General features: G+C 40.8%; 2 protein-coding genes across 5 annotated transcripts in view; one reads left to right on the top strand and one right to left on the bottom strand.

Moving 5' to 3' along the window:
- The window catches only part of LOC138968295 (fibrinogen gamma-B chain-like), a 485,749-nt gene that overhangs the window by 14,252 nt on the left and 454,286 nt on the right, over positions 1-17,211 (bottom strand). The gene's annotated exons all lie outside the window — the stretch shown is intronic.
- Positions 1,438-17,207, top strand: LOC138968286 (uncharacterized). 4 transcript variants are annotated; one of them, XM_070340845.1, is made up of 5 exons: positions 1,438-1,649; positions 2,222-2,333; positions 4,113-4,480; positions 6,350-6,496; positions 10,509-17,207. In XM_070340845.1, the coding sequence occupies exon 5, from the start codon at positions 10,653-10,655 to the stop codon at positions 11,115-11,117; it is 465 nt and encodes a 154-aa protein (XP_070196946.1). In that variant the 5' UTR covers positions 1,438-1,649; positions 2,222-2,333; positions 4,113-4,480; positions 6,350-6,496; positions 10,509-10,652; the 3' UTR covers positions 11,118-17,207. The 4 variants fall into 4 exon arrangements, with proteins under 4 accessions (XP_070196946.1, XP_070196945.1, XP_070196943.1 ...); XM_070340844.1 differs by lacking the exon at positions 2,222-2,333 and having other exon boundaries at positions 1,441-1,649; XM_070340842.1 differs by lacking the exons at positions 1,438-1,649; positions 2,222-2,333 and adding an exon at positions 2,928-3,266.

The raw sequence follows: 17,211 nt of genomic DNA, 5'->3' as shown, positions 1-17,211 counted from the left end.
GCTGAGGCAGTTCACTTTCTGGAGATGGAGCTAACAGTAATGCGACGAAACATTGTGGATGCACTTCATGTAAGTTTAAGCTTTCTGTGGGATACAGCGCAGTTACATTTTCAGAATGCTGCCTTATTTTGTAGTCTTCTCCTTAAAAGGTGGAAAAAATATTCATATTTTTAAGTTCAGTGAGTGCTGAGGCCTGCAATGATAAAATAGATGTTTTCCTGAACTAAGTCTACTCAGAATTTCCATTCGTTATGGTAGAATAGTGCCGTAAACATTGAGGTCAGCTTTAATAATAATAATAATAATAATGGTGATTTCTATAGCGCTTTCGAACACACAAAGCGCTTTACAAAAGCAATAACAACATCATTACCAGAATGACGCCATTGACGGAATAGAACACAATCATAAACACTTTACAACAAAACCAAAAACAAAACATAAATGTTACAAAAATCCAGAGGCTCTTACAGGAACGAACTCTCAGTATACACAACAATTATAATGCACACACACACACACACACACACACACACACACACACACACACACACACATGCCCACACACACGCGCACACACACAACACACACACACACACACACACACACACACACACACACACACACACACACACACACACAGTAAACATTGTTCATCCGAAAGTGCACATTCACAGGGTCGCGACAACTACATCATCAACATTAACCTTCTAGAATGCTTCTCTGAAGAGGTGAGTCTTGAGATTTGCTTTGAAAGAAGGCAGAGATGGACTGAGACGTAGAGACAAAGGGAGTTTGTTCCAGATATGATCAGCTGCGACTGAAAGACAGCGGCCACCATGATCGTCCCTCTGATACTTAGGAGCTTTGACAAATTTATTTTGGGAGGCAGAGCGGACCAACCCTTTCAGGATTGTTTTTCTGCACGAGATGATCTGACAGGTACTGTGGAGCCGTGCCCGCGGCAATTTGATAGAATATGCAGCAGATCATAGTCTTGTATTTAATTCTTTGTTCGACTGGAAGCCAATGTAGCTGTTTGAGTAGAGGCGTGACGCTTTGTTTCATAGGTGTTCGAAACACGAGTCTAGCGGCAGCGTTCTGGACTAGTTGCAGGGGCTTGGTGACAGATTTGTATGGAAAGCCGTTTGGCTCATAACTATTACAGCTGTAATTTAAAATAAATACAGCTGTATTTAATGATAAATACAGCTGTATTTAATCATAAATACAGCTGTATTTAAAAATAATTACACCTGTATTTAAAAATATATACAGCTGTATTTATTATTAAATACAGGTGTAATTATTTTTAAATACAGCTGCATTTAAAAATAAATACAGCTGTATTTAAAAATAATTACACCTGTATTTAATAGTAAATACAGCTGTATTTAAAAATAAATACACCTGTAATTATTTTTAGATACAGGTGTAATTATTTTTAAATACAGCTGTATTTATTTTTAAATGCAGCTGCATTTAATAAATGCGGCTGAAATAAATTAGAACTTGAATCGGAAAATGTACGACATGCAAAGCGACAATCTCGTGGAGATACTACTTCCGGTGACGCCACTGGATCAGACCCGCCATTGCGACGTCAATTTGTTGCAGTCTGGTAATGAGCCAGAAGAAGTTTTAAGAAGGTAAGCAACGTTTTGTTTGCTTGTTCATTTGTGACTTAATGGAAGAAACAATGCGTGATCTTTGAAACACGGGTACCGGGTCCCGGTTTGATAACCACTGGCAGTGGCAATCAAAGATGGCGTGTAAAACTAAAAGCAACTTTCTGTGTTTTGGAGTTCATTAAATGTTGGGATGAATATGTCAGGTTTGAGGATGCACATTTCTGTAGGTTCATCTCGGTATTCCACCCCCTCGGCTTTCTGTTGTAAATATTAAGCTGAGCACGGTGATCGAATGTGGAAGCTACGTTTGGTCAAAGGTCACAGAAGATTTGCGTCGTGCAGCGAAGGAAAGAATCGCGATCTTGTTTCCGAATCGGTACCTCTTTGTTTTTCATTAAACCTGTCATTCTGCTTGCTCGGCTTTGTTAGATGTTTGCATATCGTGTTGCTATTTTCTTTGCTTTTATTATTGTTTCTTACTTGTGCTTCGTTTATCGATACAACGCAAGTAATAAAAGTGTTTGGCAATTTTCAGGGAAAATGGAATGCTACTTGTAAACTGTACGTGTACAACGCATGGTGTATTCCAGGATATCTGATCAAGAGTTGGATGCGTTGGTGGAACCAATTACTGCTTCCAACAAGCTTACTGGGTCCTTAATGATACAAGCTCGTCTGAAAGGACAGGGGACAGTACTTCAGGTAACTCTTCTGTGCTGAATATTAGAATAGTAAAGCTTCAAAAAGGAATTTTAAACTGTTGAAAAACAACTGAGAAATGGACCAATGTTTCACAGTCACAGATTCTGATTTTAAAGTTAAGTAATACCGTTTTTATATTTAGTCAAGTTTTGACTAAATATTTTAACGTAGAGGGGGGAATTGAGACGAGGGTCGTGGTGTATGTGTGTGTGTGTGTGTGTCTGTCTGTCTGTCTGTGTGTGTGTTTCGATCCATCATACAACGCCGCAGCTATGGAGGTCAATGCGTTGCTTCGGCAGGGCACTGTGGACTCCCCTAGAGTTGTATTTTGGGACCATGATTTTATGTTTTCCGCTGGAAAACAGTTTACGTTACCTGAATTTGCAGCGTCATTTCCTGGGTGATGGTGTGCATCTAGCAAACGTATATTCCCAAGCTTGGGACCTGTTGGCGTAACATATCAAGATCAAGAAGATCAAGCAACGTCAGGACAGGCCAGGTTGTACAAGTCCCTTCGTCAGGCGATAAACACAGTCGGTTTTTGTGTGATTAAATAATGTTGTAGCCGGGTCAGGTTGCATTGTGAGTTTTGACTGATCAGCTTACAAAGCACGGGTATAGGAACAGGGAATCTTCAAATTGTTTACATTTTCTTTCTTGTTTGATGCGGGTGGGTGGCATAAATCGACGGCTCTAAATGGGGTCAACCAGATCGGTAGATGGGAAGTAACTCGAGTTTATGACAGGCTCGTTGTGGATGATGTCCCTTGTCTAAAAACCAGTTCAAGGTGGATCCGGAATGGTTCTTCGATCAACACGATTGTTGAGTGTTCTGTCAAATCAAGATATCGTGACATGTTTCAACAGTATGTTTCTGTGTTGGTGGATAGTATGGATCAGTGTTTTTCCAGAGTACTTGGAAATAATTTTCAGGTGAGATTCTGATGAACATGTTGGTGTTACGATGCCTTTTCATGTGAGCGTTTGTCAATTCAGAGAATCAGAATATTTGTTCCTGTGGAGGTACTGTATGTCAATTACCTCGGGTGTTTGTCATTTCAGTGAATCAGGAAATATTGGTTCCTGTGGAAGTACTGTTTTGTCAATCACCTGTTATTTTGCCTAGGAGATTCCAAATTTATTTTGATTGTGGTACTGTGGGCTAGGTAATATTTCATGTGGAGGTACTGTTGTCACTTGTGTTGGCTGGTGCCTCACAGATTACAAACACTATTTTGGTTAAAGTACATGTACCGTGGGCTAGGTAATATTTCATGGTGGGGCTGATTTTTCAGAGAATCAGAAAACATGGTTCGCTGTTGTTCTTTTTGTCAAATTAAGCTATAGGGCCTCAGAGATTCCAACATTAGTTAGTATGTGGATTTGTTAGCCAGGTATTATGTTGGTGTGTGACAGTTCAGAGAACCATGATGTAATTTCCTGTTGGTGTTCTGTTTGTCATAAATGTATTGAGCCTCAGAGATTCCAAACTCGTTTGGTGGGGGTACTGGGTGCCAGGATTTGAGTTTGACACAGAAAACACAATTGGTTTGAAGTACTTTGGGCCAGATTTTAATCAATTTCTTTGGTTTGTATTTCAGACTCCCAAAATCTGGTGACAACTTCAGAAGTATGGGATATTAAACACCTTTTACAGGCTGAACAGTGAAGGAGTTGTTAACTCCTGCAAGGAGCAGCAGACAAGTTCAAGGCTTATGTGTAATTCTCAGTAATCTGACAAATAAGGCTGTGTTCACATATCCTGTTTTTTATGCACAGGAATATGCCTCCCAGGAGGGCAGCGTCAAGGCGGGTAGCCGAAGTGACCCGAGCCGCTGCAGGTCGGCCGAGGGCCAGCAACCAGACAGCCTCGCAGCGACAACCCGGTGGGTTTGAGTCAGCCACAGCAGGAGGGGAAGAAAGCGCCACTGCTTTGGCCGCGGTATTGGCAGAACTACGCAGGCTGGGGGAGCGGCAAGAGACCTGCCAAGTGGCCATTGTCTCGCTCCAGAAAGACAACCAACGTCTGCAAGAAGCTGTTTCGGGTGATCGTGAGGCCATCGCCTCAACATCGGGATCGATGACAACCGGTACCAGCAATTCTACCCTGTCTGGCTCGGTTGCCAACCTGGTCAACACAATCACAGGTGAGGCGGCAACCCAATTGGTGCCTGTTGTTTTGTTCGTCGAGGATAAAGTTAAACGCAGGATCTGGGGCCCGGGGCGTCAATCCACAATGACAACTGAAAAGTTTCAAATGGAAGCGTGTCAATGTTAATTGTAATTCAATCTGACAATGATCTCTTTCCTGCGTTCATGCGGTTGCAAACAGACCAGAATTGGTTCTGTTCTGTTCACATAGTACTTTGAGTTCACTTACATGCAAGGGTGATGCACAGTATTCCTATGGAGAGAACTTCATCTTTAAGTGTACTTCGATTAACTGAAGATATTCAATTGTTTACTTCAATGTGGGAGGTGTGCAATGTGTAAATACACATCAACTCAGTCAGTAAGATTTATGTGCTGGTGTATGATGCAGAGCTGTCAGCCCCTATGAAGCTTCATGTGTAGCAATCTTGAATTTATAGTGTAGCAAATGGTGTTTATCTTTAAGTATTGCATCATCTTATAATCCACTGCACCTACATGTTTATATGTCAAGACACAAATGTTGCAATAACTGTGTTCAGACAAGAAAACAGCAGCAGGAACAAATGAACATTGTAGAGTGTCTGTATAACGAAGTAGCATTTTCTGTTTTACAAGTAGCATGCTACATCGAAAGCGTAATAGTCTGCAGCTCTAATTGGGCCACTAATGCGACATGGTGCTTTTGGATTCCACAAGTTATTTTGCATGTTGTTTTTAAGGCAAATATGTCAGAAGCTCCTAAAGAACTTTAGTGGGTAAGCCTGTGACATTGTTGTCCACATAGAGAATACTATATGGTTTCCTATGAAATACCAGTTTTACTCAAGTTGTGCTTTTAAATATTAAACTGCGAACAATATTTCAAAACACTAGTGTAAAACTGGTATCAAACAGGAAGCCATGTAGTATTCTGTTTATCCTACATACAGGGTTCGTACAGGTCATGGAAAGTCATGGAATTTGATTTTTAATTTTCCAGACCTGGAAAGTCATGGAATTTCAATTCAAGTCATGGAATTTCAATTCAAGTCATGGAATTTAACATAAATAAGAAAGAAAAAAAAATAACCTTTAGCACGCCAGCTTTCTTTCGAGTTGTTTCTTGACAACAAAAAGTATGCGGAATTGGAACGAATTACCAAGGAAGATCTTCGCAATGAACTGTGTATCGCGGTGAAAAAAATGACAGTTCGTCAAGTCACAGTGTTAGTGACGGTTATGAAACGGAATTTACGAAAGTGCAGATGGATACAAACAGTGGCTGGTCCAGTTTAGTGAAATGACAGGACCAGCAAACATTACCGATAATCTGACTGCGTAGCAAATGCTTGACTTGCTTGTCAAAGAGACACTGCGTAGAAACTGACTCAAATTCAGTGCAAAGCAAGCCAGTGTCAAAACTGGCAGTGACAAGATGTAAAAAGTTTGCGTGTTCGGAAATGGCGACCTGTGGATCTAGTCATGGAAAATGTTATTGAGGCTCATGGGAAAGTCATGGAATTTTGTTTCTAAAAACCAGTGGGGACCCTGTACATACTGTTGCATGTTCATTGCTGTAAATGTCCCTTTGTCGAAGCGCCCAGATTGAAGAAGCTTAAAAATTGAACCTGGATCTCTCCGAATGCCTCGTGTAATCTTTTATGTCAAAGCAAGGAAATGTCACTGGTGTGGTGTTTACGTTCTTAAAATTCTTCCGAGTGTTCAAAGAAGGACGCTTGTTTCGGTATTGGAGGCAGTGAAAAATCAGGTCCTTGTCAGACAAGACCTCTTTACACATGCAATGTAGAGTGAATGGTATTGTTATGACATGAGTGGTATGTCACGTTAGTGTAATAAGTTGTATTCTTACACGCTCCACAAAGGCACAGAGTACGGGGAGCCATCCCGCGGGTTGATCCTGGTGGAGTAGCTGTCAGAGCTTTGGCGTTGAGGCCCACGAGACGTCGTCTGTACCAAGTATCAGGACCAAACGCTCTCTGGCATCTAGACGGATACCACAAGTTGATATCGTGAGTACAGCTACAAATACATACACTGGGCACAAAAAAATCCTTTTTAAAAATTTGGTGAATGTTGAGTGTGTCCGGTGGTGGGGAGGATGTTGGGGGTTGTGCCAGTTTGAACATGGAATTTGAGTGGATTGATACAGGTGGCATAAGGGTGATAAGGAATTCTCTTATTTTATGACGCTGGAATCTTTCTTTTAAGACCTACATAACCCTGAGATAATAAGGTCTTATAATGGGGGTAAACTTACAGAGGTTATGAGCAGAATATCTTAGAGAACAGCATACCTGCCAATTGCTACGATTTTGGCGCAGCATGCTCCGATTTTGCAGGAATTGCTACGCTGCTACTCTAAGCCCTGAGCTGCTACGCTAAAAAAAAAAAAATGACAAGCGTGCAAAATGTTCACTTATTGCTTGACAATCAACAATGAACATTGCATAACTAGTCGAGTACCGATGGCTGGGAACCACTCCGTTATGACTCGATATTGTCCACGTGACTTGCTTAGCAAATCGTGAATTTTATTGCAAGCATTCGCATTTCCGGTGACTCTATGCGCCAATTGTGAATTTGATTAGAATATGCAATGCACTTGTTAAGTTGTAAGCTGTGCACAGTGACGGTGTTAGAAGTGGAAACTGGAGGGAGACAGGATAAAAACGGGGAAACGTAAGGGTGGTGAAGATTATGGTGCAAGTTCCACACCGATGCGGGCAAATCATTTTCAACGATTTTTGCCGAAGAATTCGACAGACTTTGCGTGTATAGGTAATAATACCTGCTATTCCGACTTGGTTGTGTGACAGACGTTTTCTTCCACACGAGATTACGTTGATTGTCTAAATCTACTTTTTGACGGAAGTGGCCGAACAACTGTGAATGACGTCTCGTTATATGGGAATGACGTCACAGTCATCGTCACAGTCTGTATCTTTTGAAGCATCTCATTCTTCATGACGTCTTTCTGTGTCTGCATCCGCAAAATGTTTGTTCATTCCGGAATCTTTGTCATCTATGTTCAGAACTCTGTCCTTATAGTGTCAGACAAACAGGCCTCCTGAGCGAACCACTTTCCAAGGGAAGTTAAATTCGCGTATGGAAACAGTACTGTCGTCTGGGGTGCCGTTTTCAGTATTCTGAGCGTTGAAGAATCTGTAAAGAGAAGAAACGATAACAGCAGGAGAAATAAAAGTCGTGTGTGCATTTTATGTTTTTTTGGAGTGACGATTTTGAGTTTGAATCCGTTCTTGCCATGCTCCTAAAGCGTGTAACATACAATCTTGCATACGTTTGCTTTAGTAGTGGCAAAGAAGGAAAGCGTGTGACATTGAACTATGTTTAGACGGTTGTAATGTCGTAGAGCTCTCAGAATCTTACAAACGTTTTTGATGGCATTTTAAATGCGGGCTTGCGATTCAAATTTAAGATTATGCGAGTGCTACGCTTATAAACACCAATTGCAACTCTGACATTTGGTGAAAGTTCCAAAATGCTACTCTTTGGGCTTCACAGGGGTTGGCAGCTATGAAACAGGGTCTTGAAAATGTCTTGTTTGGGATCGTAAAAGGAAGGGCGTCTTCTAAGGGGTAGGTGGGTAACGAAGGTGAGTCGTGTGCAAGTATTTTCTTTTCTTTTCTTTTTATTTTGTCATTTTCTGGATATGTAATGAAAGACTGGTCCATTGATGATTTCCCCACGGAATACAAAACATATTCTGGTTATACCTTACCATTTCTACTGGGTGGTTATTTAAATTTGGTTGCTTGGTGTTTTTTTTAACAATAAACACCCCTTCAAGTTAACAGAGAAATAAGCAGAGGGGGGAATACTTTTCGGTGAATACCAAGCTACCTAGTCCTAACAAATAACCACCCAGCAACCAGTCTGAATCCTCGATAGCTCATAGGTTGAGAAACCACACTGTGTGGTCACTGCTTGGTGACTGAAAAGTTCTGAATGCTCAAATATTCGAAAGAGGAAAGAGCTCATACATACTCAACTGCATTTACACTATTCATTTCAGGTTTCAACACACAGAATCCAATATAAGATCCATAAGTTTGGTTGTTTTCTAAATCAAAATCTACGTTGTACCAGACACAAGGTCTCAAGGCAAGTAACTCTCATATTTTGTGTAGAAAATAGAGTTGTTCCCATTTTGCATTTGTACAAATAAAAAGACAGTAATCTGTAGGTCAATTATATTTCACTTCATAAATAGAACTTTTTTTCCCGAGATACTTAAACATGAAAAGAACGCAAAAATATTTGCCTTATCGTCTTAGCAGAACAACTATGTACTTTATTTTATTCGAAATTAAATTAACTGCTATAAAGAGTTTGCAGAATTGCGCAATTTTCACAGAACTCTTCAACCATGGATTAATCACATGCTTGTGCAGGTAGACTGGCTGAGTGAATAATACTTGATCAAAATAATTATGTGTGCTGTGGGCAGGCTGTCTGTCTGTCCAAGGACAAAAAATGTAACGTTGAGCTGTTATCTCAGAAGTTTATACAGCTAGACCTCTGAAACTTTGCACACTTTTAGGGTTTGATGATTTCACGAAGTGACCGCAGTTTCGTTGACCCTCATCAAATTTTGGGGTCACAGCGGGGTCATGTTCGTTTAATAAAAACTTAACGTTGATGTTATCTCAGATGTGTTTTTAGCTAGAGCTTTAATAGTACGCACACTTCTAGGTTTTGATAATGTACCAACTTGACATAAGATTGTGGGCGGGGATGTAGCTCAGTCGGTAGCGCGCTAGATTTGTATCCAGTTGCCTGCTGTCAGCGTGAGTTCGTCCCCACGTTCGGCGGGAGATTTATTTCTCGGAGTCAACTTTGTGTGCAGACTCTCCTCGGTGTCCGAACACCCCCGTGTGTACACACAAGCACAAGACCAAGTGCGCACGAAAAAGATCCTGTAATCCATGTCAGAGTTCGGTGGGTTATAGAAACAAGAAAATACCCAGCATGCTTCCTCCGAAAGCGGCGTATGGCTGCCTAAATGGTGGGGTAAAAACGGTCATACACGTAAAATTCCACTCGTGCAAACCACGAGTGCACGTGGGAGTTTCAGCCCACGAACGCATAAGAAGAAGAAGACGACATAAGGTTGATTGACCTTCGTCACAGCCCACTTCGTCAACATCACGGGCCAAAGAACAGGCCTGGGAATGATACGCCTTTCGTCGTATTTACGACGAAGTCCTTTTCTAATTGTGTAAGAAAAGAGCCTCCGTGTGCCCTTAAAAATGCTTAAAACGCAACATTTTCCCGTCAGTACGCCCAAACCACTTTTACTCATTCCCAGGCCTGAAAGAATCTAGACACAGCCATCGTCGAACGCTGAAGAAGAAGAAGATTGACCTTCGTCAAGTTTTGGGGTCACAGGGGGTCATGTTCGAATCAAAATATCTTAACATTGATGTTATCTCAGGTGTTTTTGAAGCTTGAGCTTTGAAACTTTGAACACTTGAAGGATTTGATCATCTACCTACGTGACCCTAGTTTGGTTGATCCCTGTCACATTTTGGGGTCACAGTGGGGTCAAGTTTGTAAAAGCTTTACATTGTGGTTTTCTCAGTTATTTTTTATTAAATTTCACTGAATTGTATGTGTTATTAACCAGCAGACATTACCAAAATTTTGCTTATTTTTATCAAATTTTAGAGTCCCAGCAGTTAGTGGAATCCTCCTTTTAAGACCTACAAGACCCTTAAGGCTTATGGACATGACGAAGAAAAGTCATATAAAGCAATTGCTTTTCTTGATTTATTTCTTTGCAAAATTGAAGAAAGGTGGATTAAATGGGTTACACACCTTTTCTCAATGATATATATTAAAAATAATGGTCTTGATTCTCGGTCATGAAAAAGCACTTTGACCATTACTTTTTAATATTTACTGAGCATGTTACCTGTACTTATTTCCCAATAACTCTTTAATCAGAATTTGTGTGGTGAAATCACATATGGAAACGGATCTCTGTTTGTTATATTGCAGGTGGAAAATGGTGATTCATGGGGCAATCGATGGCTTTAGCCGGGCCACTACCTTCCTCCATGCCACCGAAACAACAGGTCAGAGACCGTTCGGGATCTGTTTTTGGGTGGAACCCAACGCTTTGGACTCCCGTCAAGAGTCCGCATGGACCATGGTGGCGAGAATCTGGATGTCGTCGCCCTCATGAATGAACACAGGGGAGAAGGGAGAGGCAGTGCGATGCAAGGCCGCAGTGACCATAACCAAAGGATCGAGCGTCTCTGGCTCGACGTCTGGAAAGATGTGGTGAACCCTTACCATGACCTGTTTACTGCAATGGGAACACCACAGGCAGAAGGTGGTCTGGGGATACTGAACATGGACAATCCCATTCACTTGTGGGCCCTCCACTATGTTTTTCTGCCCAGGCTGAACCGGTCCCTACAGTGGATTGTGGAACAGAAGAACCACCAACCCCTGAGGACAGAGCGCAACAGAACTCCCCTGCAGCTCTTCTTCAGGGGGATGCTGGAGAGACGAGCCAGCACATCCACAGCAGTACAGGACTTCTGGAAAGGGAGAAGCCTTCAATCGATAATCGAGGACCATCCTTTGCCAGACAGTCGTTAGGATGTGCCTGCCACGGCTTGCCCCCTCTCTGAGGAACAGCTCGTGCAACTAACGGAGCGCATTGACCCTCGGAGTGGGCCACCCACCGATCAACATGGTCAGATGTTGTTCTCCAGTTCGTTGCCAACATGCTCGAGTAAAAAAAAAGTTAGCTTGTGGACACCCCAAACCTGAAGTGTATAGCAGACCTGTGAACCCATACGATTTTGCCATATTTTGTACGCTTGATTGTCCAGACTACAAGCAGATTGGTCAGTGGAATCACAAGAAAAATTCATTGTCTACTTTTATTTACAAGCGCATTCCAAAGCCGATCCAGTGTTTTGACACATGATTACTGCTTTTGTCAATGAAAGAAGCATTCGTTTTAAATTGTAAACTTATTAGGCTACTTGCCCTATCCGCTCTAGCCACGTAATCGTGCAATAAATCTGCAATATCTTGCATGGCGTTGGGAGGTGTGCCTCAATTTGCGGGTTTGCTTTGAGACCTCAGAGTAAGGATGTGTCTGGGTGCAGACACTTCGCCTTCAAAAAAGTTAATTTGCACTGAGCAGCATTGGGCTGCAACAATGAAAGCCTCAAAAACAATCATAAAGTTTGTTCAAAGTACCAAGCATGGTAGAAGGTATAAGCAACTGTTTTTTTCAAATTGGTTTAAATCTGCGCTCTAATTCTAAACCAATCTTTGTAAAGTGGAAAGTCATTCAAATAAAGCGAAATTATGTCCGCTGTGTATTTTATTATTTTTAAACACAGGTACTGCACCACGAAAACAATATTGCTAAAAAAAAAAAAAAAATATGTACACTTTGTGAAAGAAAGTTGTAAAGAAAGTTTTACACAATGATTTGCCATTAGGTTACCTGTTTAATTGCACCAAACAGACATGGGATTCTTCCGTAAAATTACGGAATTCCGTAAATTTTTAGGCTCCAGGGATCATTCTTGAGATTCGTGCAAATCCGCTGAGAAAATGTTGGGGTATATGTAGGTAAAGACCCAAGTTTTTCGGCCGGTCCGCTGATCGCGACGCTCCATTCCATACTATTCTTGAACGGTTGGTTCCTAAAACGGTCAGACTGTTGCTGGTCGATCCGTATGGGAACGCGCTCTGTGTCTTTGTCTCCTACAGTCACCGTTTCAACGTAGCTATCGGGGATTCAGTATAAGCTAAAGCATACCGTATGAGAATGATTCGGCGCCATTTTTACATCGCTTCGAGCCACTTGCCAAAATGATGAGGAAGCTAAAGCGAGACGAAACCGTTCTATCCCGGGAAATTGACCAGCAGAAGTACAAGAAAAATCTCTGGAGATTCGACTGGCTCGATGAAGTTGTATCATTGAGCTGGAAATACGAGAAAGGCCAGAAGACACAAGACGTGAAACTGAAAGTTGGCGATGCTTTTGCTAAAATCAACTTGCCGGGAAAAACTTAGTGCACTTTGTGCAACGATGTTAATGTTATCAACTACGGTTCCAATGGAAAGACTGCCCTCAAAAGCCACTTGAAAAGCAACAAGCACCTGACTATCCTGAAAACCCAGTCGTGTAATCAGTCACTGGGGTCGTTTGGCACCGACGAGGTAAGAACATTGAAACCACACCGTCACACGCCACCACCCCCCCCCCATCCCCGCCTCTCTCTCTCTCTCTCTCTCTCTCTCTCTCTTTCTCCTCCTTATTTTGAGTCTTAGCGTAAAATTAATTTGAGAAACATGGAAAGGGAGGGGGGGGCTATGATTAAGCTGAAATATGCATTTCAGGGCCATTTTTGTGTGTCTAAAATACTAAAAACCTTCAGCTTCTGGGGGCTTTGCCCCCAGACCCCGACCAGGGGCGTTGCCCCTGGACCCTACTTTTTTTTTCCTTAATTATCACTTTTTCTGAATCCCATGTCTGACCAAATTTCTTTTGATGTATCTATAGTATAGATTTATAAAGTTGAAAATTGCTGAAAGTTTTTAAAACAGACTATTGTTTTTGAAAAAGACCTTAGTGTATTTTTAGGTTTATTGATGCTAGATATATTTATATATATATATATATATATATATATATATATGGCTTGCCCAATCCAACGTATAAAGGAACTCATTGTTATTCAGCCATTAACCTTCGCCGGCACTCGTTATCGACTACACACGGACGCATTCGTGGGGCCGTGCAGACCCATGCTTCTCAAAGAAGGAAAAATGTGCATATCCTTCCGTGGCACTCGTGGGGCCGTGCAGACCCATGCTTCTCAAAGAAAGAAAAATATGCATATCCTTCCGTGGCACTCGTGGGTCCGTGCGGACACAGAAGGGTGTTTGATGCAAATATCTCTTAAACGAGTTGGAATTTTTTAATGAGCTTTTAGAAATGCCTCAGACACCTAAAAAGCTATCATCTCCTAAAAGCTCATTAAATTTCAGTGATAATTAATTAATTAATTAATGGTCAAATTTAGACTGCACACGGTATTTGGTAAAATATTATGGGTCTGCATGGCCCCACGAGTGCCACGGAAGGGTTTGCACAATTGTCCTTCTTTGAGAAGTATGGGTCCGCATGGACCCACGAGTGCCTCGGAAGGGTATACACGCTTTTCCTTCTTTGAGAAGTATGGGTCCGCACGTCCCCACGAATGCTTCCGTGTGTAGTCTAAATTTGACCATTAATTAATTAATTAATTAATTAATTATCACTGAAATTTAATGAGCTTTTAGGAGATGAAAGCTTTGTAGGTGTCTGAGGCATTTCTAAAAGCTCATTAAAAAATTCCAACTCGTTTAAGAGATATTTGAGACAATGACAAAAGGTGACGTTTTCATGTCAGTATGTCCCAAATGACATCACCAGTACATTTTTCATTCTATCTAATCTGTTTTCGTTCTATTTTTTCTAATAACATGCGTTAACAATTGATTGCCAACTGGAATGGAAGAGCACAAAAAGTGTAACTTGATATGTAGTTTCTCTAGAGGGAAAAACATCTTCCACTTTCATGTCAGTGTGTCCCATGCAACATACATTTGCCAAACAGCTATGTGTAAGTAGATTATTTGTTAGTGGTATAGAAAATACTGATCAACAATCAAAGTCAGTTTTCACATTCATTTTCTACCTATTTCTTATTTGTTTATTCTTTTGGCAATGGTGAAATGTCAGCAATCGTGTGTCATTCGGGACAGTAGACATGACACCTGACCTTTTGTCACTGTCTCATTTGCAATCAAACACCCTTCTGGGTCCGCACGGACCCACGAGTGCCTCGGAAGGGTATACACGCTTTTCCTTCTTTGAGAAGTATGGGTCCGCACGTCCCCACAAATGCTTCCGTGTGTAGTCTAAATTTGACCATTAATTAATTAATTAATTATCACTGAAATTTAATGAGCTTTTAGGAGATGATAGCTTGTTAGGTGTCTGAGGCATTTCTAAAAGCTCATTAAAAAATTCCAACTCGTTTAAAAGATATTTGCAATCAAACACCCTTCTGGGTCCGCACGGACCCACGAGTGCCGGCGAAGGTTAAAGACATTTTCCGAATTACAATGGTTTAATAGCCAACTTGCACAATACCCCTTTTGAACAGCTCTCTGGTGCGAAAGATAAGGAAGGTTCACTTCCCTACGGGCAAACGTTTTGCTCTCACAAGCACTGGTGTTCTCTGGCTTGTGTAAAAAAACCAAAATAAAATCTCAATCGCCTTACTTTTGTATACAGGACATGCTTGGGTACTTTGAACGAACTAAAGGATTATTCTTGCGGCTATTATTGCCGCAGCCAATAAACCTTTAACGACTTTGTGTGTGTCGGTGTGTGAATGCTCTGATTTGTTTTGCTATTGTGTATTGCCGTGAGCTCTGGCGAGAAGGGGTGATTAATTTATGTTCATTATTATTATGTCTCACTGTGTTTTCACAGCTGTACAGAACAGTGAAAGGGATACTCGTTCAAACTTTGGTATGATGCCATGAGCGCCATAGTTTAACTAGAGTCAAATCAGTTATTTTTCTTTTTATATTCAATGGTGCCTCATTCACCCATATTCATCAGAACATAAGCTTTTTGCAACGTTCATTGAAGGTCAAGGTCCCTTTAAGTTACCTATCAAACCTCATAGTGGTGTTTATTGTTTATGGTTAGTGTTTTCCCCTGGAGCAATTTTTTGATTAGTGCTTTTGTGAACAAGAAACAATTAACAAGTGGCTCTATCCCATTCCCCCCCCCCCCCCCCCCCCCCCTTCCACGTGGCGATATAACCTTCGTGGTTGAAAACACCAAAGAAAGAAAGTGTTTTAAACATTTTCAGTTCTCCATTTAGTTTGGTGAAGTAGTGTAGAGCATTTTTTGAACATCAATAATCATGTATGAATTTATTGCATGTTTGTTGCTAGAATATTAATCATTCTTCTGCTGAAGAACTTTGTGCCTGATGAAAGTAAACATTGTGGTCAGTCGCATAGGTACCCCCCGCGGGTTTGGGGGAAGAATTTACCCGATGCTCCCCAGCATGTCGTAAGAGGCGACTAACTGATTCTGTTTCTCCTTTTACCCTTGTTAAGTGTTTCTTGTATAGAATATAGTCAATTTTTGTAAAGATTTTACTCAAGCAGTATGTAAGTGTTATGTCCTTTGTACTGGAAACTTGCATTCTCCCAGTAAGGTAATATATTGTACTACGTTGCAAGCCCCTGGAGCAAATTTTTGATTAAGTGCTTTTGTGAACAAGAAACAATTGACAAGTGGCTCTATCCCATCTCCCCCCGTCGCGATATAACCTTCGTGGTTGAAAACAATGTTAAACACAAAATAAAGAAAGAATAGGCACCCCCTAAAATCAAAGGTGAGTTTTAGATACTAAAATGTGCCAACAATTTTAACAGCACACCCGAGTCCCCTTTTTGACTCACATGCGTAGCAAAAGTGAGTATGTACTCACCCGAGTCGTCCGTCCGGAAAACTTTAACGTTGGATATTTCTTGGACACTATTCAGTCTATCAGTACCAAATTTGGCAAGATGGTGTATGATGACAAGGCCCCAAAAAACATACATAGCATCTTGACCTTGCTTCAAGGTCAAGGTCGCAGGGGCCATAAATGTTGCCTAAAAAACAGCTATTTTTCACATTTTTCCCATTTTCTCTGAAGTTTTTGAGATTGAATACCTCACCTATATATGATATATAGGGCAAAGTAAGCCCCATCTTTTGATACCAGTTTGGTTTACCTTGCTTCAAGGTCAAGGTCACAGGAGCTCTTCAAAGTTGGATTGTATACATATTTTGAAGTGACCTTGACCCTGAACTATGGAAGATAACTGTTTCAAACTTAAAAATTATGTGGGGCACATGTTATGCTTTCATCATGAGACACATTTGGTCACATATGATCAAGGTCAAGGTCACTTTGACCCTTATGAAATGTGACCAAAATAAGGTAGTGAACCACTAAAAGTGACCATATCTCATGGTAGAAAGAGCCAATAAGCACCATTGTACCTCCTATGTCTTGAATTAACAGCTGTGTTGCATGACCTTGGATGACCTTGACCTTGGGTCAAGGTCACATGTATTTTGGTAGGAAAAATGTGTAAAGCATGCGAGTCGTATGGGCTTTGCCCTTCTTGTTACTTTAGTTGCAAGATCAGTACATGTTCTATCACGGAATTTTGTTTTGTTTTTGTAATTATGTGTATTTAGAGATTTTTCAAACCAAACTATTAATCTTTGAGCTCAGATGTCCTACTTTTTGACGTATTGGTATGTTTATTCAAGGTAAGCTAGACGAATCATTTGTATCAGGAAACTAAAATAAATGAAATTCTGATTTTATGTGAAAAATTGAATCAGTATCACAACAATTTCAAAAATTATTCATATTATGTGCTGGTTAATGACTATTACATTTGCAAGCCAAAGCTCTGTTTGCATTCTGAATTTTGCATGTAAATGTCCCATTTCAAAGATCACCTATATATTTAGGTGTGTGTGTAGTCTTTTTAAGAACATCAATTATATACATTTATTGGATCTTGATTGCTTGAATGTGTATGACACATAATTCTTGTGTATGAATAAATGTGTATGACAAGTTTGAATATT

The sequence above is a fragment of the Littorina saxatilis genome, linkage group LG6 (assembly GCF_037325665.1).
Source record: "Littorina saxatilis isolate snail1 linkage group LG6, US_GU_Lsax_2.0, whole genome shotgun sequence".
NCBI lineage: Eukaryota > Metazoa > Mollusca > Gastropoda > Littorinimorpha > Littorinidae > Littorina > Littorina saxatilis.
This window is presented reverse-complemented; position numbering and strand designations above follow the sequence as displayed.